At 38.3% G+C, this 27,174-nt stretch overlaps 1 protein-coding gene across 6 annotated transcripts in view; it reads left to right on the top strand.

Annotated features, from left to right (window-relative positions):
- The window catches only part of frya (furry homolog a (Drosophila)), an 89,099-nt gene that overhangs the window by 60,573 nt on the left and 1,352 nt on the right, over positions 1 to 27,174 (top strand). For 2 of the 6 annotated variants that reach the window (XM_053239541.1, XM_053239544.1), the window contains exons 34-61: positions 172 to 340; positions 489 to 579; positions 775 to 857; positions 1,379 to 1,529; positions 2,268 to 2,371; positions 3,592 to 3,759; positions 6,815 to 7,016; positions 7,762 to 7,883; positions 8,029 to 8,216; positions 8,329 to 8,423; positions 8,867 to 9,480; positions 10,194 to 10,291; positions 10,381 to 10,551; positions 11,201 to 11,341; positions 12,582 to 12,764; positions 13,725 to 13,895; positions 14,365 to 14,439; positions 14,525 to 14,695; positions 15,996 to 16,004; positions 16,566 to 16,772; positions 18,503 to 18,646; positions 20,559 to 20,707; positions 21,347 to 21,590; positions 21,842 to 21,991; positions 23,063 to 23,161; positions 23,244 to 23,327; positions 25,947 to 26,057; positions 26,815 to 27,020. In XM_053239541.1, the coding sequence (XP_053095516.1) occupies positions 172 to 340; positions 489 to 579; positions 775 to 857; positions 1,379 to 1,529; positions 2,268 to 2,371; positions 3,592 to 3,759; positions 6,815 to 7,016; positions 7,762 to 7,883; positions 8,029 to 8,216; positions 8,329 to 8,423; positions 8,867 to 9,480; positions 10,194 to 10,291; positions 10,381 to 10,551; positions 11,201 to 11,341; positions 12,582 to 12,764; positions 13,725 to 13,895; positions 14,365 to 14,439; positions 14,525 to 14,695; positions 15,996 to 16,004; positions 16,566 to 16,772; positions 18,503 to 18,646; positions 20,559 to 20,707; positions 21,347 to 21,590; positions 21,842 to 21,991; positions 23,063 to 23,161; positions 23,244 to 23,327; positions 25,947 to 26,057; positions 26,815 to 27,020 (4,400 nt within the window). Of the gene's footprint in view, positions 1 to 171; positions 341 to 488; positions 580 to 774; positions 858 to 1,378; positions 1,530 to 2,267; positions 2,372 to 3,591; positions 3,760 to 6,814; positions 7,017 to 7,761; positions 7,884 to 8,028; positions 8,217 to 8,328; positions 8,424 to 8,866; positions 9,481 to 10,193; positions 10,292 to 10,380; positions 10,552 to 11,200; positions 11,342 to 12,581; positions 12,765 to 13,724; positions 13,896 to 14,364; positions 14,440 to 14,524; positions 14,696 to 15,995; positions 16,005 to 16,565; positions 16,773 to 18,502; positions 18,647 to 20,558; positions 20,708 to 21,346; positions 21,591 to 21,841; positions 21,992 to 23,062; positions 23,162 to 23,243; positions 23,340 to 25,683; positions 25,767 to 25,946; positions 26,058 to 26,814; positions 27,021 to 27,174 lie in introns of those variants that run through there. The other 4 variants (XM_053239542.1, XM_053239543.1, XM_053239545.1 and 1 more) reach the window with 3 other exon arrangements.

Raw genomic sequence — 27,174 nt, forward strand, 5'->3', positions numbered from 1 at the left:
TTGCCTTTTTAAAATTTACCAACCACACCAATAGTCCTGACAGTACCAAGAACATTTCATCAGCATTCATGTGCTCCAACATCACTATCTCTTATGGCCTTAAATAGGGTTTTATGATGCAGTCCATATCTATATCTCCTACTCCGTCTATCTCTCTTTGTCTCTCTTCAGATTAAGAAGGTGGTGATCTATCTGTGTCGGAACAACACCACCCAGACAATGGAAGAGCTGCTGTTTGAGCTCCAGCAGACTGACCCGGTCAATCCCATGGTGGTGCACTGCGACAATCCCCCGTTTTACCGCTTCTCAGCCACCAGCAAAATACCCACTGCCACTTCTGGTATACACACACACCGTGAATTATAGCTGTCTTGAAATATTAATTTAATATCCATTAGGAAATGCTAGAAAGGACCAAAACGATCACACAACCATCCAGATTCCCACTCTCACTGCAATTTTAAAACCATAATAAAACATCTCGACAGGTACGACATCCAGCAGCAATACAGTTATCGCCATCCAGGAAAACATCTCTGACAATGATGACCCAAAAATGGCAAAAGAAAGTGAGGACAGGTACAGTAGTGATACCTACCTTATCACAAACACATGTACACTTAAAATATCTCCTACTGCTACTGGAGCAGAATAACTTGAGTACAATACCACCCACTAGAATTATTTTAAACATTTTAATTGCTGTAATATGCGACAAATTCCTGACAGGCAGATCTGTGTGTTATGTGTGTTATGTGTGTTTCTCTGCCATAGGCTCAAAAGTATGATGAGGGCTCATATCCGTCTGGAGTCTCGTTACAGCAATAGCTCCGGAGGCTCGTACGATGAGGAAAAGAGTGAGTGAACTTTAGTGAACTGTGTGCGGTGACACTGACGGATATCCTCACGCTCGAATGCAGCCTGAGGCCTGGTTTACACTTCAGTGTTCATACATATTTGCATATTTGCAATGTGATGCATAGAGAGGGATTATGGGTAAGGGAAAGAGGATGAAATTCCAGTTTAGACATATTCACTCTGTTAGTTTCTCAGAGTGGTGTGTTTAAAAAAAGTGCTCCTGTATGATAAACCTCTTGCACTAAACAGATCACATTATTGCATAATGGAGTTATTTAGAGTAAAGTACAATCATGATATTGTGTTATGGTTCATTATTATTTATTTTTTTATTTTTGATTTTGACTTTCCCTGCCCTATCACAGGGAACCACCTGGCAGATTGTCACAAATAAAGAGATTTTTATAGACCATTTTCTTCTAAGAGCTGTGTAAAAGCTAGCATTAGTGGTAATGGATAATTGGAAAAGGATGTCATAAATATACAGTAAAATGTACAAAATTTGCTCCCTGACATGCAGATGAGCCCCTCCCACCATATGCTGGTTGGCTGATGAATGTCCTGGAGACCAATCAGCCACTGCCTTTGCCCATGCCGGCTAACGGAGGTTGCTGGGCCCCCCTGGTCGATTTCCTGCCTGAAACCGTGACCCTGCGTGGGCCGTTACACAGGTCAGATTACGCTTTTCATGCACAGAGAACATACGCAACATGGTCATTAAATGTATTTAAGCAATTGCTGCTGCTTGAAAGGGATGATGTTAGATGACCAAAAGTGTCAGGTTCGGTGTGTAAAGAATGTTATGTGTCAAATTACATGTCTTGCGAATTAGACAGAAACAGTGTCAGAAGTGCTTCAAAGTCAGCACATTTAAGCCAAATTATAGCAAATTATCTGAAGTCAGCTTATGCAAAGGTAAAATATAAAAGCATGTTATTCTCTTTTTATCAGACAGACTAAAACATGCAATTTTTAAAGCACATTTTAAAGCAGCACACACTGACCTGTAGACTGAGGCCAAATTAAAATAATTAAATTGCCAAAGTAAGACTGTAGTTAAAAAAGAAATAAATAAGCAATTTTTAAAGATGATTTGTATTTTTTAAAAACAGTACAAATACACGTATTTAAGCATATTACACACAATGTACTGTATATGGTATCCTGAAAAAGTCCTAAAATGGAACTTGTTTAATAGTGGGGAAAATGCACAAAGTTCTAAAATTTGGACAGTAAGGTGGAAATTCGTGACTTATTTATTTATTTATTTATTTATTTAGGCAGTTGTTTATTTCGGTAATATTAACGTTTAATATGAACAAATGCACATCTGCATGATCAGCTTAATTGTTTTTTTTGTACACATTATTTACACACAGATGTGCATGACATGTGTGTTGGTTTCTCAGGTGTAATATAGCTGTGATCTTCATGACGGAGCTGGTGGTGGATCACAGTGTGAAAGAGGACTGGAGTGTTCACCTGCCACTGCTGCTCCATGCCTTCTTTCTGGGTGAGATATAATATCTGTGTCTCGCTAGGATAGGAGAAGAATTGGTTTCATCACTAATGTTGTATGCAATTGTGTGTACACAACTCAATCCTGAGAAAGTATTTTTTTTTAAAGCCGTCATAATCTTATGATTCTTTAGAATCCATGAGACGTGATGATACTCATCAGACGGGGCTTTAAAATTGTCACTATCTTGTTTTCTTCTCAGAGAAATCTTTCCTCTGAGCCTGATTCATGCTGGGTGATATCATATTATCGTTCTACAAAAATCTGTGGAATGCTTGGATCTGTTTTTATTCAGAGACTGCTATGATTGCCGTGCCATTTTTCCTCTTACAAACACACACACACACACACACACACACACACACACACACACACACATGCACAATACATACACTTTTAACATGCCAGTCAAAGTTTCCCAGACACTCTATTAGTGTCACAGACAAAAATACTAACAAAGTATTCACCAGATATCTTGATTTTAGTAATTGCAGGCTTATTAACTGTCTGCTGTCATATTTTAATGGAACTTTAAATGTACTTGAAGGGCAAACCATTCAAGCCTAAAGCAAGTTCAGAAAATATTGGCATCCTTCATTAAAATGGGTAAAAATGACTGTATGAAAAAAAAATTAAAGAAAATTATAAAAATGTTCTACTCAAACAGTTAGTGAAATTATTTACTTTACAAAAATCATTCTCATAGGAACTTTTACACACTTTTATATAAATATTTCCTCTCAAAATATTTTCAAAAACATATAAAATCTCATTTATCCTCATGCTGAAAACCTAAAAGTTTGTAACACTTTCTCTCAGGGCCATAACCTATGAACACATTCAGAAAATGTTATAATGCTTTTATAAGGTATTACAACATTTTATTACATTTTACGGTTTTCTACCACAGAGTTTCTTGGTAAAGTCACAAGCTATTCTTGCAGACATACCATAACATTGAATGTAACTATAAACAGTAATAAATAAATGAATAAATGTGAGAAGGACCAAAAAAAGAAAAAGAAAAAAAAAAAAACGCAGAAATCACATCCACCAGCTGAAGATGGAACCTGGAAGGGCTCATGTTTTCGGCAATTTCGTAGCTATTTTATTTAAGTCTTAGACTTATTCACTTTTGAGTCAGTTTTAGATCCCACTGCATGAAGTTTAACCAAAATATTAATGTTTGACGATGTGTTGCGTTTCCAACTCAGGAATGGACCACTGTCGGCCCGAGGTGTTCGAGCACTGTAAGCATCTTCTCCTGCACTTGCTCCTCACGCTCTCCTGCAGCAGGATTTTCCCCCTGGTCTCCTCCACACTGATACACAGCAAAAGTCTTGGCACCCGACCCAACTACCAGACTGAGTTCTTCTACACAGGTATGTCAGTGTTACATGCTATGTGCTGCCCGTAGCATTCTTTTAAATTATTAGATTACCAGAAAGGAAGGACAGAAATGGTGCCATGGCAAGCATAGGATGTACTTATTGCCTTCTGTTTCAGTAGGTGTGGTTTTGTAGAATTACGTGTAGTGTTGTGTGTAAGATTCAGTTATTTTCATGATCATAGATGGGAAGTTGCAGTTTATGTTATAGCAAAGAAAATTACAGGCTTACAGGTTTATCTTATTACCAAAGGCACGAACAATGTAAATGTTCCCTCTAAAAAGGTTTGTGGTGTGTTCTGCTGGTGGAAAGTTAAGAAAAAAAATTATATGACTCCAATAAATATCCTAGATATTATTGTACACATTTAAATAGTGAGCCTAATATTTGAATAGTTGACTATATTTGTAAATATATTTGTGCTCAGGTGGTAACTTCTTTTACAGTTACAAGGGGGTCACTGTATACGAAACCCTTGTTCTGATCTATATAAATGCATAAAAGAGCTAAAATTTTTGCCAGTCAAAAATTTTGAATTAACATTTTTGGATAAATTTCAAAAAATGTGCTCAAGTTAAATACTGTAGATTTTAAAAATCTCCATTTGACATACGTACAAGTGAACTGAGTGGCATTTTATTGGAATGTATTAGATTTTTATTGGATTTTATTCGGGGAAATTAAGCTGTAAGTGGAAAAGGCGGATATGGATCACTATAATTAGATACATGTTGCACATAGCATAGTATATTTGTGCTACTGTACTTGTGATTGTAGTGGTCTCATATGTGGAGACTTGATGTTTTATGACAGCCTACCAATGATCAGCAAGTAAATAAGGAAAAAATTCATCAAATGTTCCATCAAATACCTAAATCTTTGTATTTAAAGGATGTCTTCATTGTTTAGTCTCAGACAGTAATGAGACTGTAAGTTAGTGTTAAGATATGTCTTAACAGTAGCACAAATATACTATAAGCATTTGTTATTGTATACTACACTCCAGGTTAGTACCAATTTTAGGCACTTCTTGTGTGAGCGGTCTGAATTATTCATAAGACTTTTCAGTGGATCTCAGCAATCAGCAAGTGGTTCTTATGAGCTCTGAACTTTGACCTTCTGTAGACCTGTGGTTTCTCCTGAAAAACAACACCCTCATGCACTATTTTTAGAACGAAACTTTGTCAGTGACATAACACACTTTCCGAAGTAGCTTTATACAGCACTGCTATTCTCATCTGTCTCGGTGGAGAAACGATGACGTACTTATTTGACGAAAACGAATTCCTTGCCAAAAACAATCATATGTATGCAGCGTCTTGATTAGAGCCCTGATTAGAGCATTCCACTGCGCTGTTTTTATCTTCCTGCCCTAAAAGGGGCATCTACCAGCGGCTGGTGTGTGTGTGAGACGAGGTCTTGAATTTGTCGCTCAGTTGAGCGTGTCTGGTCTCAGCCGAACTGACACTGATCATACATTATTCACTGTACTCTGTCATAACACTGTGAATGAGATTAATACCCATGTCATGGCCTAGCCTCCGCTGCCGAGTCGCTTTGCCTCCGGTTGTGTCTCGTTATGTGAAAATAACCAGCTGAATCGGAGTCACTTTATCATCTAATGAGATTAATTTTTATGTCAACCCTCTACATAAACATACATAGATAGAAATACACACACCACGTATACTGTATGCGTGCCATCAGTATGAGCAAGTTCACTTACTCTGTCCTTTCATCAAAACTTCCAATCATATTATTTCAGAATAGCACATATGATTTAAAACTCAACTAATAAATACTAAAATAAACACTAAAATAAACATGAAATATATCATGAGTATGTTTTTGTGTATCTTTTTTATCTACTCAAACAGTAGATAATTTCATTTTATTGTATGTATATTAAATTTGATGAAGACAGCTTCCACATTTCCAGCATTTTATAAACAATATAAACCCGTCATTAACGTTTCATTACGCTATGTCTTAGTATCTCGAAATAATAAAAAGTTTCTTGAAATTCTGACTTAAATGTGCTGCTGTACAATTCTTTTCATATTTATATAAAATATTATATTTTATATTAATATTTGCTGCACTTCACAATTCCGATGGCAACAGTGTGTGAGAAAAGCCTATGAGTGTGTTTTCTTTACATTTAACCTCTGAACAGAACATACACTTGTGTTCATATCCTATTTTAAACAGTTCCCATCGCTTTTATTGGCATAATGCTTGATGACGCAGTTATGTAAGTGTGATAAGTTTCAGTTCGAAGTTTCAGTTTGAGTCTAACCCTACTTTGTTATTACACAGTTACTCTTTGTAACTGAAACCTCGATGCAATGATGAGCAGGGATCTATCAGAGAGCAGGAAACACCAAGGCGGGTTAAACCAGAGGAAAAGGGACTTCAAATAAAGTTTTAATTAATTAATGTTAATTAATCTTGCCATGAAGGTCACAAATTATATAAAATAATTGGCTAACCTGAGTGTGATCAATGATCTAATTTATATAATTACACAAATGAACTAGACTGTAGCCTACCTACACATTATATTATATGGTGCTCCTGTGTGTAGACAGCTAATTTTGCCATGGTGTATTATTGGAATTAACTGGCCGTCACAAACAGTTATTTCTAATTATTTCTCACTATTTCTCAGAGTAATGACACTGAGTGTTTATCGCTGAACAGGCAACATTCAGGAATGTAATCAAGTCTTTAAGACTGTCCCAAATGCTCATGTTTATGCTCTCAAACCCTCGATCACTTGATCACTGTAAGTCTGCACCTTAACAGCTTTATCAAGTGTGGAATTGGAGGTGAAATGCAGGACTTCAGGCTTCATTTGGGATTAAGGTTTCTTACCCCTACTGCTTTTCCTCCCGTCTATATCACTAGTTTTAGAAATATGCATTACAGCTGGAGACATATTTGTCAGGGTTTTATTGAATGAAAGTTTTTAGCAGTCGACTCAGACTTTTGGACTCAATTATGCTTTAAGCCCCCTTTTCCCCTCATGCCCATGTTGTGTCCCCAGGTGGTGTGGATTTCCTGCGGGATGCCCAGGCGTCTCCGGTGCCTGACTCTGGATTAAGCTCCTCGTCTACATCCTCGAGTCTGAGTCTGGGAAGCAGCAGCAGCAACCTCCCGCACTTCTCCACTGAGGAGTCAGAAACACTGGAGAGCAGCACTGACACTGATGAGAAGAGCAGCAAGCTTGTGGAGTTCCTCAGCACACGGTGAACACTCACATTCTCTAATAAACCTGTGACACTCTTTGCTTTGTCTGACACCTAGTGGTGATCACTACAACTGTTTGGGACAAACTTATTTTTGCTGAGTAATATATGGTATCCCTTATATAGAAAACATGAAATTATATAAAAAATATATTTTATAATATCAAAAGCATATATACACTTTTTTTTAAAAATATTTTGCCAATCTTTAATTAAAATGGAAACACTTCTAATGATAACACTTCTAAATGGTACACTTCGAACACTCGTTTTTTTTTTGGTAAGATTTGTTATGAACAAGGATTAAAAGTATATGATTATAAAATTAGGATTAAGATTAGGAATAAAAGTATATAATTATAAAATTAACAGGTTTTCACAGAAAACTTCAAAATATCAACAATAACACACAGTTTTTAATTTGTTTATGTTGAACATCCGGATTACTTGTCCCTGTGTTAGTTGTTAAGTTGTTATAGAAATGGTAGTGTATTAGAACGAGCACATTAATAAAGCAATGCCGTCTGACCAATCAGAATCGAGTACTCAGCAGTGCAGTTGTGTCTGTGGTTATGACATGACACCTTTCTGATCAGATTTTGATCATATAAGCTAGACTTTTCTGAACACAGAGAATAACAGATGCCATTTTACTCCAATGTGCTGAGCGATAAGCTTTATTATAAAGCGGACTTCCTTGACATACAGGTCGTAATATTTATGGTATATTTCCTGTTATCTTTAGGCCATTTGGGCCATTGTGGTGTCATGAAGATATCAGCCCTAAAAACCAGCATTCAAAAAGCACAGAGCAGCTCACCAACTTCCTGCATCATGTCGTTTCTGTCTTTAAAGAGTCCAAATCAGGCAAGTCTTTCAAGTGCTTTCCATTATAACGATAATGGTGATAATGTGGTAATTGTTGTTATTATAGCTCTCATACATTTGGAATAAAAACAATACTTGATATATAGAAGTAGTGTTTGTGCGTGACATGTGTGTTTGCAATCAGGTGCATGTTTGGAGCAACAGCTGAGTGACGTAGCTCTGCAGACAGCTCTATGCAGCTCGTCCAGGCATTACGCCGGCCGCTCCTTCCAGCTGTTCCGCGCTCTGAGGCAGCCGCTCTCGGCTCTGGCCGTGTCTGACCTGCTCTCTCGCCTCGTCGAGGTGGTGGGGGAACATGGCGAGGAGGTGCAGGTGAGGCTGATTAAACGCTAGATTGGATTAAATATTTGTAGTTTGATCTGGCAAAGAAGACTTTCTCAAAATTTATAACAGTAATGCTTATTTATTATTATTTTTTTCTCAGGGTTATGTCATGGAGCTTCTCCTAACTCTCGAATCTGTAGTGGACAACCTCGCCGAGTGCCTGAAGAACAATGATTTAATGACTGTTCTTACAAGGTAACAACCACAGACTCTTTACTTTAAGCTTCATGCTCACTATTTAACACACGCTATCTTCTTTACAGTTATATTTCATAGCAGTTTTATCGCAGTGCAATTATAAGTAAGGAACAAAACATTTGGTAGTATGCTGTTATAGGAAAATAATCAACAATGGGGTGATGTCATGCTGCCTGACACGAAGCAGAGTTACTGTTACCACCTCGAAGTTGATTATTTTCCTGTAGCAGTGTTATTGCTCTTATACTACAGCAATTTGCCAGCACTATCACATTTTTATTCATTAAAAAACAACAAATCATCGTTTTTATTAATTCATAGTCACATGTAATAAAGGTTATGTATAAACATGTAGCAGAGGTTATCAGTCTCATATTTTTGTTAAAAGGTAGTCAAAGCAAACTTAATTTCTTATGTAAATATTTTATATATTCTACCAGAGCTTCTTCTCCAGACCTTCCTGCTGATGGGAAGCTCACAATGAACAGAAAGAGCACCAGTCAGCTGGATTTGGCCCCTGGCTCAGGAACTGCATCCGAGCGAATCCGCCATCAGCGAAGCTACTCTGTGCCTAAGCGATTTGGTGAGGCAGAGCGTTCCTCTGATGTTCCTCGCAGTGCAACCCTGGACCGCCTCCATGCCCATGCCCATCGGCGCCAGGGCAACCTGGCCAAGCTGCGTTCCCACTCCTCCACCTCCTGCACTGATGATGTACTCTCCATCAACCCCACCAATGCCAATCATCCCCGTAACCTCCTTGCCACCATCTTCTGGGCAGCCGTGTCCCTCATGGAGTCAGATTTTGAGTTTGAGTACCAGATGGCATTGCGGTTGCTGGGTAAGCTGCTTGCCCATGTCTCTCTGGAGAAGCAAGATTACCGTGAAAAGCTGGAGAAGATCCAGAGCCAGCTGAGGTGGATTGGATTCTCTGGGCTCCAGCAGCTTCTGCTCAAGGGCTTCACTTCGGCTTCCACCACTGAGCTCACGTTGCAGCTTTTCTCCCAGCTCACGCCCATCTCCCGTCTGTCTGTAGTGGACACGACCCAGTCCATAGGTGTGCTGTTAGCCTGTTTACTTGGAAGATTTATACCAAAGCTTGCTTAGTTAGTGCTACTGTAATTTTAGTAATGTAATATTGGTAATAATGTAGCTTTAATAAAGTTTTTTATGCATAAAGTAATGTAACCATAATCTCGTAGTATTAGCAATGCTGTATCTTTATTAACGCAACTGTATCTTTATTACTCCATGTAATTTTAGTAGTAATGCAGCTTTAATAAATGGGTAATAGTAATAAAGTAGTGCATGAAGTAATGTAACCTTAATCTAGTACTATCAGTAGTGATGTATTTTTTAATAAAATAGTATTAATATTATTTCAACTTTAGTACAGTATTATTAGTAGTATTTCACCTTATTAAAGTAGTATTGGTAGTAATGCAGCTTTAATAAATAAGTAAAAGGAGTAATGTGGTGTTAATTATGTATAAAGTAATGTAACCTTACTCTAGTAATATTAGTAGCAATGTACCTTTAATGAAGGAGTATTAGCAGTAATGTAGTTTCAGTCATGCAGTATTAATAACAATGCAGCTATATTATCATGTAGTGTTAGCAACAATATAGTGTTAATTATGCATATATTAATGCAGCCTTAATCATGGATTATGTATAAGCTATTTTTTGTATGCATTTGTTCTAGTATAGATTGTATGAGTGCAGTATGAGTAGTCTTGTTTTATAAAAATATCCTGTTGCTGTTTGTAGGTTTTCCTTTGAACATCCTCTGTCTCCTCCCTCACCTGGTCCAACACTTCGACTGTCCCACTCAGTTCTGTAAGGACGTGGCTGAGAGGATAGCTCAGGTCAGCTCAGCTGAACACAAACGCCATTACATAGCTCTTCAAAAGAGTGTTAAGATTTTTCTCTAATCATTGCCCATGTCAATTTTCAGGTCTGCATTGACGAGAAGAACTCAAAGCTGTCCAACCTGGCCCATGTGATGACCCTGTATAAAACACATTCATACACACGTGACTGCCTGTCCTGGGTCAACGTGGTGTGTCGCTACCTGCACGAAGCCTTCAGTGAAAACACACTCTGCATGGTGACCTACATGGCTGAGGTAAACAGGCACTTTGCAAAAACCTGGCTTTTGTTATGCCTTGAAAATAGTTTTTTTTTAACTAACACACTTTTAATATTAAAAAGGTAGAATACAAAATTCAAGGGGAAATAATTAATAAATTAAATTTTAATTTTAAATGTTAATTGCAAAATCAACAACAAATGACATTAACAAAAACAATAATAAAACTCTAAACTGGAAAAAAAATTATTTTATTTATTTATTTATTTATTTATTTAAGCACCAAAAAAGAACAACAGTAAAATTAAGAGAATGAAAAAACAGTTTTAACAATTATTTTTTTATTTCGTAATTTTTTCTTACTATTTAGTCATGGCCAATTCCCACCCCTCAGGCAGCTCTCCCCTATCACACGACAGCTACCAACCAGGGAGGGCAAAGGCTATCACTTGCTTCCCCTTGAGGCACGTGAAGCCAGCCGACTGCATCCTTCCCTATTTCTTCCTTTCTTTTTTCATCTTTATACTTTGTACTTATATTATGTAGATATGATATTATGCAGTCTGTACCAATAAACTACTTTCAAACAATTTCAGTATAAAACATTGCTTATGCTTATGCATATGCATTATATAAACATAATACTAGTAATAGGTAATGCTGGTGTGATGCAATGTGTTGGCAGTTGTTGGAGAAAGGCCTTCCCAGCATGCAGCAGAGTCTCCTGCAGATTATCTACAGTCTGCTCACACACATGGAGCTCAGTAGCATCCAGGCCAAAAGCTTCAACACCGATGTGCTCAACACCATCGAGAAGTTTGTTCAGGTTCGATGAGATCTTTCTCTCAATCTCTCTCAGTCTTTCTTTCTCTGTCTCTGCAGTACATTTGCACTGTCAGACATGTGGCTACAGTTTATCTGTCTTCCTCACTCTCTCTCTCTACTGGGGTACAATTTGTTCTTATCTCGAATTATAATAATCAGACTTCAGTTACAGTTAGATTTCAGATAATTTACTTCTCATATCTGTAATTCTACTGCTGAATGTTTTTCACTATTACTGTAAACCACAGGGTTTGGTGTTGGAGGTGTACTTCTTTAGTGTTAACATGTAAGGGAAGATTATAGCTAGTTTTCATTATGTTACTTTAGCCTCATAGCTCCAGGGTGATATTAAAGAACATATTTTGGCTCATCAAATACATTCATGTTAAGGGGGAACTATATGAATTTATTTTAGGGCACTTTTACTCACACCTATGTTACTTGTTGAGGATATATTAAATGCTTTCTTTTGTTCTGTCCATTTTGAACACACCACCTGTACTAAACCCTGGTCCATCAGAAATTGAGAGTCTTGGGCTTCTTCCAAGTGGAACTGGTTCAGGGCATTCCTGATGACAACATAGTGTTATGACATTTTGCATAAAAATGACATGAAAGGGAGTAAAGATTTTTTGTTTTGGTTCTAAAAACTTTTGAATATGCAGTGGAAGCTGTTGACACTGAGGTACTGATGGGCCGTTTCATGCAGAATTTCAATACTGTGACCAGCCGTCTTTTTCCATGAACATTTAATGTGTTGGGATTAACTGCTCATTAGCGCACAGGTTATCATTATCTCAAGTAATCAAAATTTTGCTAATTCATTTCCCAGAATGCTTTGCTAATCTCTTCCTATCTCTCAGCCTTTTCCTTGCATTTGGGTAGAAAATTCAGAGACACACCCAGCAACTCTCTGTAAACACTCTGCCCTCTTGGCCAGCCTCCACATAACTGAGGCCTACACACACACACACACACACACACACACACACAGAAGGAGATCCAGGTGCTTGTAAGAAGGCTCTCTGGTTGCTGTGTATCTTCTTAAATATTTTTGTTTTATTTCATTTTATTATGTCTGGACTGATTCTGTTTGTGTGAGTACATGTGTGTGTGTGTGTGTGTGTGTGTATGTATGTGAGGTTTGTATCTGTTTGCATACCTGCACATGTTTTGTGGATGTTTTGTTTACGTGTGTGTGTGTGTGTGTGTGTGTGTGTGTGTGTGTGTGTGCATTCCAGACGGCGCACTGGAAGGAAGCTTTGAACATACTGAAGTTAGTTGTGTCTCGTTCTGCCAGTCTGGTTCTTCCCTCGTCTCCTTCCAGCAGCAGCGTCTCACATGTGGACGTGAGTCGTGTGTGGGACGCGGCATCCAAAGCACTGCCCGGGAAAACACTCGATTTCCACTTTGACATCTCAGAGGTGAGTTGCCCTCTCTTCTTTTCCCTTAGTTTATTATGGTCTCATCTTATTCCTTTTTTTCTGTCCCCTTTTCTTGTGAACTTTCTGAGATCTTTGTGTGAAGTGTTCTCTGAAAAGGAGACCACCCAGTCCTGGCATACTTGCCCAGTGTTACCAAGTTTTCCAAGGCGGGGCCTTTTCTTATTCCTCTGCCATTTATCTCTAGCTTCGCTGTCAGGGAAGTGTATTTTCTTCACCTCTACTTCACACTTTAAGAGAAAGCAGGCAGTAAAGCGTTGCTTAAAGGCACTGGTTGTTGAAAGTGTGTGGGAAAGCCCAGCTCGGTCAGTGTGTGGGAACCAAATACTGAGCTATTTGTGTGCTGCATGAATTCCAGGAAATGATGTCAGTCCGGTTTTGGTGCCTTGCATCCCGAATAGAGTGAGAGTTCTAGACAGCTCATTTAGTGGTTTTAAACAGATCTCACCTCTCTGTCAGATACAGAATACAGACCATTCAGCCTCATGGAAGCAAGAGAGAGAGAGAAAAAGCTAGTACAAAATCCAGTGGAGCTGGAAAGTGAGTTGAGTTTGATCCATCTTGGCAGTGAGTTTGGTCATCATTTTCTGAGCCAAGCTACTGAGCACACACTAGCAGAGCTAGAGGGAAATGAGCTCCACGTGCAGCGTGTGGTTGATTACCACAGGCACTAATTTTAACATCAGTCCCTGTACTGAGAAGAGAAAGTGGATATGGTGATTTCATTTGTATTTTATATTGTACTGTAGGTATTATATATGTATGTATGTATTATATTGTATTGTATTTAGGTACAGATACAGGTAAAACTCTGCAGACAGACAGACAGACAGACAGACAGATAGATAGATAGATAGATAGGATTTTGTTTATTTGCTTGCTTTACATGTTAACAATTTGGGCCTAAATATCTTTTTGACTTTGTGTGTGTGTGTGTTTCAGACTCCGTTAATTGGCCGGCGCTATGACGAGCTGCACGGATCTCCAGGTAGGGATGACAAGGTTGGAGGAATGGTGGTCGTGACCCGCAGCACCTCCTCCACTTCCTCTGGCTCCAACAACACCAACCACGTGCTGGTGCCTGTCAGCTGGAAACGACCCCAGTCATCTCAGGTGTGTTTTAAACATCTGTGCACAGATACACACCAGTGCATACAGTATCATCCATACATGCATTAGCAAATATTATAACCATGATGTTCTTTTGGATATTAATTATGTGTTAAGAGAGTGAGAGTAAGGTCAGAGCATTACCTTGACAAACTGTTTGTGAAGTTGGTGTTTCCTTGTAAGCCATTTAAAATGGTTATAATGATTTTTTAAAATAATTGTTAATAAATATTAATTATTTAGTAATTAGTAATTATTCACAGGTCATTATTAGTTATAAAGGTTGTACATTACAGCACATGGCATTATAATGAATAGTGACACTTAGAGTTTTATTAGAGTTAAAAAAAAATGGCTTATAAGGAATCATTGCCAATTTACAAAGAATTCTGAGCACAGTTATAAATATTTATAAATATGTGCTTCATAGGAATTGTTACCCAATTTTCCTTCCTTCCTTTTCATCCTGTAGAAGAGAACGAGAGAGAAGCTGGTGAACGTGTTGACGCTGTGTGGACAGGAAGTGGGGCTGAGCAAAAACCCTTCAGTCAGTAAAACTGTGAAATAATTCCTGGAAAATAATTCTGTAAAATAAAATCAAATTTATAATGACACCTTTTCTGAATCTCCAGGTGATCTTCTCGTCCTGCGGAGAGCTGGACCTGATCGATCACCAGCCCAGTCTGGTGTCTTCAGAGGACGGGACCCGGGATCCAGACAACATGGATGACACAACCTCTGAACAGCAGTTCCGGGTCTTCCGTGACTTTGACTTCTTGGACGTGGAGCTGGAGGATGGAGAGGTATGAGGTCTTTATTTTCCAACTATATGCAAACAAGAAAGCTTTTGCAGGGCATTTTTATGCCTCCGGCACAAGGTAGTGGAAGCATTACATTTTCAGGTTGTCTGTGCGTCTGTTCGTCCGTCCGAGATTCTCATTAGCATGATATCTCAAGAACCAGTGTTTGAATGTTTGTGGGATTTATATGGAATTATCATTGTAACCAGCAAATGAACTGATTAGATATAGAAATTGATCCAAAAGGGGTCAAGGTCACAGCAAGGGTAAATGTCTGAAATAGGTTTTTTCAGCAACTTCCTTCCTGTTTGTCATATAGTGATATTACTAGAACGTTCATGTTCAGGAACTGGCTATCTAAGATTTTTGCCATTTGTGAATCTGTCCATTTGTAATTCCATCGATATGGAATTCTTGTGAGTTCAATATCTCAAAAATACGTGGTTAATTGTAGGATTTGTAAGGACTTATCCTTTCTACCATTAGTTGAATTGATTACATTTTGCCATTGATCCAAACATGATCAAGGTATATTTCAGGGTATTTGAGCCATACAGATTGGTAACAAGAAGACTAGACTTGTTGGTTTCAGAGGCATTGCCATTCTGCTTGTTCATATCTGAAATAACATTGACTTACCTTATTTTGGAGTTCAGCCACCTTTGTTTTCTTACATACTGAGTATTGTGTCACCCAGCCAGCGCCAGCTTCACCAATAAATCACCAAGTCTTATTGACAACAGGCAGCAAGAAGACTTTTTAAGAAAGAAAGGGCTCTAAACTGAATGTTAAAGTGTGACATAATTGTTCATTATAGTGCAGTTTAGGGGCTTTATGGCTTATGTATATGTAGCCAGTTAAACAGATGATTCCATGTCAAGTTGAATGGACTGAATGCAGCACAGTGTAGCCAAGTTATACACTTTTTCACTGGATTTTAATGATGTACTGTAGTTCTACTGTATATACGAACTGCCGATTCAATACAGTCTGTTCCGGCATTGCTGTTATTTTCATCTTTGTCCTCGATAACAAAGTGTTTGTGTTATTAATTCATTTTCTTTGGAAAATTTGCTTGAGCTTTAGCTTGAGCATACTTGATTGGTCAATTTATGAAATTATGTTTCCACCACAAATGTGTAACGTTTATGCTTTACCCATCCTTTTTACCCCCATTCCTAATCTGATCATTTGGCAGAACTCGAATATGATGCTATAGTGTTTAAAACATCCTGACAAACGTCTGTCTCTGACATTATATTCAGTGGTTTCCTCTCTTTCTGTGTATGTCTGTACTGTGAAGGAGCTACAGGTAAGCTCTAGTATTCAGTGCAAGGACTGTAGCATTACTTACATCTTATCACGTTCCCTGTGCTTGCAGTGTTGTGCATGGTGTTATTCCACTCATGCATGGTTTGATATGGTTTTTGAACACTTTTAAACATCGCTAAGCTAGGGAAATATAAATATACCAGTCTCCTACTCAATCAATAACATGAAACTTCTTTGAAGTAAAATATAATGATGGCTGGAATTAGTGCTGGATCAGGACAAGACGTTATTTCACTGAAAGTTGGTCCTTATTTCAGCAGGAAGCTCTCCTTAACCTGGGCAGTCATGGCTCTGGAGGGTTTTGTCAAATCAACAGACATGTTTCACTGATGTGCTTTTTGGGCAGTTGATATTCAATATTCATGCCAGGAATGAATTGTTAGACAGCCTGATCTACACTCATGGTATAGAGTACATCTGTAGAAGAGCATGACACTGCGTGCTTTTGTGTGAGTGTGTATGGAAGCATGAGTGTGTATAAATGTATGTATATGGAAGCACGAACCTCTTCCCCAAACTGCTCTGTGTGTCTCTGTGCCAGGGGGAGACGGTGGACAGTTTTAACTGGGGGGCAAGGAGGCGCTCTATAGACAGCCTGGACCGTGTGGAACAACGCATCCAAGAGGAAGATGAGAGTCAACAGTCAGGCAGCTCACCCAGCCTCAGACCCACCATCTGCCATGACTCAGACGAGTCCTCTGAGGAAGATTCTCTTACTGTCAGCCAGATCCTGGCCTCCTCACAGCTCGTGAGTCAAAATCTCGCTGCTTTGGTGTCAATGTAGTGCTAGTTTCACTAAGATTCCAAAATATTTCATTGCTGACAGATGTTACACCTAGCAGGAAGTTATCAGGATAATCATTTCAACAATGATTATCTCTCTCATTCAGGCAATTTCAGTAAAATATACTGTATGTTCTAACGAGAAAGTCTGGTCTCTGTGCTGCCCCAGGAGATAACACGTGTGACGTGTTCTTGCAGCATCCAGCCAATCAGGATTAGAAGGTGTCCTTCCTGTCAATCGTGTTTTCTTTCAAATCCGAATGAACCGTCTTTTAGGCCCCGTTCACACCTGGCAGTAACATGTGCTCTGGGTAATCGGATCACAAGTGGACAGCCGTTCACACCTGGCATATGAATGTGCCCTGGATCACAAGTGGACAGCTGAGACGCATAGCCGTTCACATCTGGCATTACATTATGAATGTGTTTCCAGTAACCACTTGTGAGCGGATTTCATACAACGATTCTGCTGGAGAAAGCCTGTCACAGATATTTATTACGTCAGTCTTCCACTGCATCTATTTTCAAGAAGAAATCTCCTGTGAATCTTATTTGTACCTATATGGACTGTTTCAAATGTTTTAATCACCTGATCTGCTAACAGAACTTTTAAATGAATGAGAAATGAGATGACAAAAGATGCTATGAAAAGCAGCTGTGTTCTCAGCTGATATAGCGTCGTTTTTATTCATTAGACAAGCAGTGGAGGTCTCCAGCATGTTTTCCACACAGTCTCGCAATGACTACATATTTTCCGTCTAGGGCAATGATGCAGTCGATTAGGTTCTTCTTTGTTGCTGTCCAGGATGCATCGAGACACATTCACACTACAAATGTGATGTGGTCGTATGCATCACAGACCACCTCGGAATGTGGTTTGAGTGATCGGATCACAATGCCTCTTGACCTCATTCACACCTGTACTTAGTGCTGATGACTTGTGATCTGATCACCCAGGATGCGTGTTAATGCCAGGTGTAAACAGGGCCTTACACTAACGCTCAGGTCGTCTAGCCAACAAAGTCAATTGTGGACTTGTGCGTGTTTTAGGGGCGTGGCTTTGGATGGAACAATAAATAGACTATATTATGTGAATCAAAACAACTAGTATCCAGTATACATCAAAAATTTTAGGATTGAAATAACACCTTTAGAAGGGTGAACTTAAATCCTGTTAGTAAGGTGTTGGGTCACCACGAGCCACCAGAACTGCTTCATTGCTCCTTGTCGTCAATTCTTCAAGTCCCGGAACTGTACTGGAGTAACGAACACCATTCTTCTAAAAGATATTCCCTCAATTTTGTTGACGGTGGTCAAGAGCCCTGTCAGTCCAAAATCATGCATAGATGTTCAGTTGGGTTGAGATCAGGTGAGTGTGAGGGCCATAGCATATGATTTACACTATTTTCATCCTCATCAAACCATTCAGTGAGCCTTTGTGGATGGGGTGGAGTCATCCTGGAAGAGACCACACCCATCAGGATAAAATGTTTCATCACAGGATAAAGGGGATCAGTCAGAAGAACTTTTTTGTATTGATTTGCAGGGAGGCTTGCAGTACCCAAACCTACCAGCAAAATAAATAAATGCCCCCAAAGCATAGCAGAGCTACTTTTTTTCCTTTGAGTATAAATGTAATCAAACGTTCCCTTTGTTAAAACATTTTTAAGTAAGAGCCTGTGTATCTCTTTCCAGAATGTCATGATGTCCCCCACTGAGAAGGTGAACCACATGGACTCACTTCCTTCCTCACTGGAACCTGTGCCGGCCACCCCCCTCCCTCTGACCCCATCACTGCCTGGTCTTCACGCCTCTACGCCTGAGGACTCGACCCCACGGGTGAATAAGGCCCTCAGAACGGCTGACTTCTCGGGGCCGAGTCACTCCTACTCCTACCGCACCTCCATTCTCGAGTTTTTCACTAACCCCGCTGATTAAAAACACTTTCTGCTTTCTCTTTTGGAAATGATTCTGCTTTTAGCTCTGCACATGGTTGAGGTTTAACATCTTACAGGCTTATGGTTAGCTGCTGTACATCTTGGTTTTTAATAACCTGCTTCTTTTAAAGACCATGACAAGCTCTGGGATTTCTGTACGTAGACATAGCTGCATGGAAATCAGCTAACCCTAGCACTCTTTAGAAGCTCCATGGCTTTAAGGTTTCATCTGGCTGTGTTAACTGGCATTGCTTTGGGTTTGGGTGGCAGCGAATTTTACTTGGCCACTGTGGCAATGTGTACGGCTTCTCGCTGGGGTGGCTGTGCTCGGATCTCCTCTGCATGCAAATTAAGCTTGGAGCTGCAAAGGAAGCGAGCGTACACATTGCCTGTGGCCTCATATATTAGACAAGATCACTGGGTCTTAGTCTTCCAACAATTTTCAAACATTTCTCAATTTCCCTTGATTTGAGCATTTAAAAAAAATACCCTAAAGAAAAAAGAAACTCTACAAGAAGAATCTTAGACTAAAAAGGTCAGTGTATCCATAATTTATTCCTCTATGTTTTCTTAAAATTTAGAAATATTGCAATGAATACATTTTGTGATAAATATTGATTGCTTAATGTAATGGTTTGGTTAAAAAAGACTTAATTTTTCTACTTACTCTAAATAGTATCTGAGCTACAGTTGATCAAAAGTAATGAAAATCTCTCTGCCAAAATGGAAGGCCAAATCTTCATAAAGTTTCTTCAGATCACATTATTAAGCTACATCAATCCCACTTTTAAAGAAATATTTTCATAAAATAGCAGAGATCCATATTTTCTAACTTAATTCAAATTAGAACTATTATACCACAGTGCTGTTGAATTCTTGAATCTGATTGGCTAAAAGGTATTGATTAATTTTCAATAACAGCAGATCTGACTGTAGTTCTAACTGCAAGGCAAATCACAGATTTATATTAATGGTATATAATATGTAGTTTGTATAGTAACTGCTAATACTCAGGGACTTGTATAGCGGATGCACCACATAATCTATGACTAATAAATGGATTAAAAAAGTGTTGTTAATTAAAAAAACAAGATGTACAATTGTTGATATGGCAATGCTTGGTGACTTTGCAGCAGTCAGTTTTCCCCCATATTTCTCAGTAACAAACTCTACATTTGGTCTTATTCAAATGAAGGAATGACTGCTTATAAAAGACTAAAAGTGGAATTTGAACAGAAAGTTATAATACAGCTAATATAGTAATATAGTATATTAGTTATGATTATATAGGTCTATATATAGTATATAGTTACGGTATATTATGTAGTTAGTTATGTGTATATAGCTCCATATTTAACTTTTTTAAATATAGAAAAGCCATCTTTTCTATTTTGTAAGAAATTCTGTACACACACATATATATATATATATATATATATGACAGACTTCTTAGATATCATTACATTAACATTGTAGCTACATGAAGAAGCAAATATGTGACATTAAACTTGCCTTGGCACCATTGGAGGTAAAATCGCATAAAATTGTGTAGTTATGGCTTTTTTTAACTTTAGTTTTAACTGAGATAAATGTTTGTAGATGAGCACATAAAAGCACAACCAGACACATAAAATGAACCACGTAATAATCATGCATGAGTGTTTGCTTGACTGCTTATGCATAATTCAGTTATACACTGCTAGCACACACTGTTTACTTTTCCAGTTATTAAGTTTCCAGTGAAAGACCAATGTGTGGTGCATTTTCACGGGTTCCAATTACTTACACAGCTTTTCGTCATGTTTGTTTATTAGACTGAGCTGTCAGCAGAGGACGAAGACACAAGCCTCCATGAGGATGACATCTCCCTCTCCATTACTGAGCTTCCCAGTGGCTTTGACAGTGTGTCTCTGGATGCTCACGGGGAGGAAAAGGAAGATATGGGGCCCAGCTGTCCACCCAGGTTTGGACATTAAATGGCTTTAATGATGAATATGAAGCATACGTTTTCTTCTCAGGACCATGTGATACCTAGAGATACTATATATATATATATATATATATATATATATATATATATATATATATATATATATATATATATATATATATATATATGTGTGTGTGTGTGTGTGTGTGTTATACATAACTATAACCAATTCCTAGAAGATTTTAGATCTAAGATTATTGAATCCAGGTTACCATTTATGCCTACCATGTTTGTAGGACTTGAGCTTTATTTTCTGAAATGTACTTTTAATTACATTTTAATTGTATTTTTATTTTATTTGATCTCATTTTATTTTATTTTAATTCTCTCATTATTATTATTATTATTATTAGTAGTAGTATTTGTATTATTATTATTATTATTATTATTATGTAAAGCACTTTGAATGACTTCTGTGTATGAAATGTGCTATACAGCTAAACCTCTGTCTCTTAGTTTGCCTTTCAGTCAGTTTAGGAATATTTTATTTATTTATTTTATTTAATTCTTTATTTTTATTGTCTTTATGTAAAGAAATTGACCTTGTGACCTCTGTGTGTGATGACCTCAGTGTGTGATGTTCTATTCACATAATCATAATTTGCCTTTCAGTCGCTTTGGGGATCAGCACAGTCCTGGAGCGATGGCTGAAGATGACAGAGAGGACCTCCTGCTTGACTCTCGTTCCTCCTCTCCCCCGCCGTCTCCCTTCTTCTCAGCCATCCTGGCTGCCTTCCAGCCGGTGGTGTGCGATGACGCTGAGGAGGCCTGGCGCTGCCACCTTAACCAGCTAGTGGCCGACACTGACGGCTCCTGCGCTGTCTACACCTTCCACGTCTTTTCTTCACTTTTCCAAGTATGACGTGCTCCACTTTAAGGCTCATGTGCTTTACAAACATATTTTGTTGTGATGTGGGTTTTAATCAGGATGATTCTAAACATGTTCCTGGAAAATCTGGTCACTTTTGGTTAAGTTCCAGTTGGAGGATTTCCACCACTAATCTGTGGTTTATTCATTAATCTAGTTAGCTGTGCTCCATTTCCCAAAGCTGACAGGCCTGGATGCGTGCTGTGACTTTATTAATACTGATAACACTTTTCTTTTAGAGTATCCAGACCAAGTTCTGTGCCTTGACTTGTGACGCTGCTGGCTTCCTCGGCGATGGACTTCGTGGAATAGGAGCAAAGTTCGTCAGGTCGTCGCAGATGTTAACGTCGTGCTTTAAGTGCCCCACTCTGTTTATAGATGCTGATACAGTGAGTAATGCTAGAACTAAACACGTGTTACAGCCACACAAACACAAAACTACTGAAGCCTAAAAAAATCTTGGATTTGCTTACACCAAATGAATGTTTGAATGTGCTTGGGCATATGTGATATGAAAGTTTTATCAGCAATGCTGATTTTACGGAGCTAAAATTTCTGATACTAATTTCTGATACTGGGCTGCTGTAATTTAAAATGATCAATAATATAAACGCCCAATAGCAATATAGTCCTTCAACTTAAATAAACAACTCTTCTAACCTCCTTAAAATGGTTATTCTAAGGCAGTTAAAAAAATCTAAAGGTTAAAAGCTCTTATCTTGCTGATTTAGGGGAACGTTATATAATAAGTGATGCAACCAGATCTGAAGAAGATTTACTGTTACCACACTGAAGTTGATTATTTTCCCATTACAGCTACATCCCAAAGTGTTTCATTCCTCTTACTCCACAGTGATTCAGCAATGGTTACGATTCATTATTTCTGTTTTTAATGACACTTTGTGCTCTTTGTCCATTTATAGTTATATTTAATAGTGTGGAATGTGCATGTAACACATTAATTTTTTTTTTAGTTATTTTTATAAGTTATTTTATGCATTCTATTATCATCATCTTTTTTTAAATATACATACATGTGGGTAGAGAAGCAAGGAAAATAAGGGAGGATAAGAAGTCAGAACAGGAGTGGAAAGAAAGAAAGAAAGAAAGAAAGAAAAAGAAAAGAGGAAGGAAGAGAAGACAAATCAAGGAAAAAAAATGTTAAATACACGTTAATTCCTGTTATCACTTATGTTATAGTAGCTATAAACTCTTGTTCCGTCATTTTCTTTGACGGAAAAAGAAAAAGTAGATATAAAAGTAGGTATAAAAAAAGAAACTTTTTTATACCTACTTTATTTTTATACATAATATATGTTTTTACATTTAGCAACTTTTATTTTTACATTTATTGCCACTTGGAAGAACTATTAGTGTTACAAAGTTTTATAAATACAACCTCTAATTGGGTCGTCTTTTTTGCAGCTTTTTTTCCTCTAAACTCCTTCTATCCGTTCCAGATCGTCTCCTACGGACTGCTGGAGAAAATGAAGTTCAGTGTGCTGGAGCTCCAGGAATACCTGGACACCTACAACAACAGGAAGGAAGCAGCCATCTCAGTACGTGTAATTTCATTTCTGCTCTAATGCGTGATTTAAAATCTTTTCCCAACACCTCATGTATCATTTTTATTGCTTTCAGTGGCTGCGGAACTGCAAGGCTACTTTTCCGAAAGGCTCAGGAGACGGGATTATCACACACCAGACTTCCGAGATTGAAGAGAAGGTATAAATTCACGTCAGTGTGTGATTCCTACTTCATAATCCTCACGAAGTCTGAAATAATCTCATAATATGTCTGAGAATGTACCTTATATATAAAGTGGACTACTGTAGGCTTGCCTGCTGCCCACTGCTCGCGTCATGACGTTGTTTAATCCAGAATTTCATGTTGTACGTTGCCATTGATTACAGTTATGTATTGATGTATAAAACTTTGTTTCCATGGTAACAAGTGAATGATCTAAATGTGTTATGTAGCTGCCCAAATGTAATGCACGTTACCTACTTATCATTTATCTGTATAGATATGACTCATTATTTGACCAAGTTAATTTCAGCTTCCGTTTCGATCTATCTCTCACATTTCCTGCCTGTCGGTTGTTCTGCGGTAGCTCTGTGAGTGAAATCGCTGTCTTGTCCTCTGACTCTTGAGCTTTAAGCCTGTTTCCAGAGCAGCCTTAGAAGTTTGGCATATCATTACAACAAACCCCTCTCATTTCTCAGGTTTTTGAAAACTCTGCTGGGCAGAAGAGTATTAGAAGGATGTGATTTAGACAAGAATATGTGATGTTCAACAACATTACTGCTTAATTTTCACTTCCTTATATCTATGCATCTAAAATTATTATACCAAGCATATTTGTTTTCAGGATGGCCTTGCATACTATTTAGTCATTATTTGCTTATAACCTGCAAGGGTAGTGCTTATAGGGCTACATAAAACCTACATATTGTAAACCCTCCCTAAACCTTACAACTAACATAAACCTACATAAACATAAGGTCTTATTGCAGTATACATCAGTTGTCTTAAATATGCTTTTCATCTATTTTAATATAATTTTTTTTTATATTATAAAATGAAACTTTGCTCAAAGATCAGAGAACATACATATAACTGTGTCATTACAGTAGAATAACTGTTACTGTCAAAAACCATCACTATTACCATGACACAGCAGAAGTGCAATGAGCTACAATGAGCTTAGAAAGTGTCATTGTAATGAATTCTGTGATACTGAAATTGATTAAAAAAAAAAAAAACATCCATCGTGTGATAAACCTTTATAATTGCTGATGTATGTTTATGGCAGTTGTCATGAAGGGCTCATGTAGGTGTCATGTAGCCCAGTGAACAACAACCTTAAAGAAACTCTTTCCCATCATTCTGATCTTATTCATTGGTATCAATAAAATATGACTATACATACTATATTTAGTCTGTGTAAGGCATGGTTTATACTTGTGCTTTCGGGTATTTGCGATCGTATCAGGGTGTCATGTGCAGGCGATTGCAAAGGTGTCTGCTTTCTTACTTGCACGTAACCATGAATGTGTCCACTAGGAGGCAGAAAATTCAAACGAAGAAGCGGATCAATACTTACTTCCCTGTTCTAAATCACAAATTCCATGCTATCTGCTGTCAAGGATATTGTAATAAGTAATATGGATATTGGAAATGCAAAGAGAATATATAATAAGCCCCGCCCACTGAATAATGTCCCTAATAAGAACAGCTTATTGTTCAAACATTCATCTAAAGGTCATATAAATCACTCAACACTTTAGCTAGCTAAATGAACTGAAATGTTATTATTAGTTTCATATATACTATTATTATTACTCTATATAAATAAAATACAGTTATATTTACAGTATATAGTGTATTTATACAGTATATGTGTGCTGCATTTTGTGCCCACAGTGATGAGAGGAGCTGCAGCTCGAACACTTCTCTCTCTCTGTGTTATCTCGCAGTATATCAGTATCAGTATATCACTTTCCATATGTTTTTGTGCTCGTTATAGAGCTACTTCAAAGCGATGTTGAGTTTGCAGTTAGATTTAAGTATTGCTAATATTACTCTGAAAACCTACAGAAAAAGGGTCACAATGTTTCCGTTTCTGGGTACCCAACTTGACGCACCTCCCTGCCTCAACCAATCAGCACTCTCCTGTACTATCCACACTCCTATACACAAGACAGACTACATATCAGTCTGTCAAAGCACCAGGTTTACCCATAAACCCCCTCTCTGTGTAATGATGCAAATACACTTTAGTGCAGTAGTATAAACCAGCTGTAATAGGTCTCGCTGTCCCAGCAGAGTCTCTGTGAGAGGGCAGTGCTGCTTCTGTGCTTGGCTTGAAATAAGAGAGCTGCAGAGTTGCCTCATATTTCATCTCCGTTCTGCCGCCCGTCGGCTCTGTCTTTCTCTGGCCATGCATGTGTCAATCAAATCGAGCCTCTGCTTAATCCTGCCCTGTCTGGAGGGCTGCATGTGGTTTTTTTTGTCGATCTGCTAAACTTTCTCTCTCCTCACCTCTCACCTTTTCCCTTGTAAACGGCCTGCTTTGTAGCAAATGGAAACTCTTGCAGTAAGTTTCAGAAAACCTTTCTACGCCCTATTCCAACACTGGATTAGCAACTGTGATTTGGACAGGTTATTCTTTTATTATAGTTACTCTACATCCCTATACAGATGACCTTTGAAAGGTTGTTGTACTAAAAAAAAAATAAATACGTAAAAACAGCATTTGGTTTTGCCTTTAAAATATTAACAAGCGTAGTAAATGAAGCAAGCACTGATTATATGTTTTATTCTGCTTTTTTTAAATTCTAGCAACTGGAGCTGTGTCAAAGACTGTACAAACTCCACTTTCAACTGCTCCTGCTTTTTCAGTCTTACTGTAAACTGATCAGTGAAGTCTACACTATCAGCTCTGTTCCAGAGGTACGACCTTCATGAATGAACATGCACAATTTATATCAGGGCACAACTGATGCCTGATGCTTGTATCCTACAGGGTTCCCTATGTTTTTTAAATTTTCAGGCATGGTTTTCCTACAAGTGGGCGAGTGGCTTTCCTGCAAGTGGCTTTCTTCCCCCAGTCCAAAGACATCATAGTCATGACATGATAGTCTTTGGACTTGTAGGCTGATTGGCATTTCCAAATTGTCCGTAGTGTGTGAATGTGTATGCAATTGTACCCTGCGATGGGTTAGCACCCCGTTTAGCGTGTCCCCCGCCTTGTGCCCCGAGTCCCCTGGGATAGGCTCCAAGCTCCCCTGCGACTCTGTGTAGGATAAGCAGCACAGAAAATGGATGGATGGATGGATGGGTTTTATTCCACTTGTCCCCTTAGAAGGAAGTGCCATAGCAAATCAATCAGTACAAAACATTTACACACAACTTTGCCAAATGATTGATAAATGAGGTCCATTAACAGGAATCAGTGATTCCTACTTACGCTGAAACCTTAATATCGGCTGGATTTTTTTTCAAGCAATATATTGTTCAGGTATTTTTTTATAGCAGTATTCAGTTTTATATTAAAATATGAATCCATTCACCTTAAGGCTCTAAGCACTTAGTTCCTTTTACATTCATGCACTCCACGGTTTAGCGACATCCTTTCATGACAATTATTAATATGTGATTATCCAAGCCTACGGAGCTCGTAAAACATATTTTTTTTTTTCCTCTCTAGCTGGTAAACATGTCCAAGGAGCTGAATGAGCTAAAGAATAAACTGCGAGCAGCAGCAGCTTCGGTTGCAGGAGAGCAGGCAGCGCAAGATACTAACACATCCACTGATCCCTCCTTCAGCTCGTCTGAGGCGGCGGTGCAGGCCATCCTGGAGAGCCTGAGGAACAACGAGTTCTCCACAGCCATCCGCTACATTCAGGAGTGCAGGTATAACCACCGGCTCATGCAGGCCTTTTCCACTCTCATTACCATGTGAGCCAAATGGGAAAATCAAGAATATTTAGCTAGTTTAGTTCTCCTGTAGTAATTCAGCAGTCTGGGAGTTTTAGATAAAGGGATGTTGAGCATACTTGGGATTGGT

Source organism: Pangasianodon hypophthalmus, chromosome 14 (genome assembly GCF_027358585.1).
Source record: "Pangasianodon hypophthalmus isolate fPanHyp1 chromosome 14, fPanHyp1.pri, whole genome shotgun sequence".
Lineage (NCBI taxonomy): Eukaryota > Metazoa > Chordata > Actinopteri > Siluriformes > Pangasiidae > Pangasianodon > Pangasianodon hypophthalmus.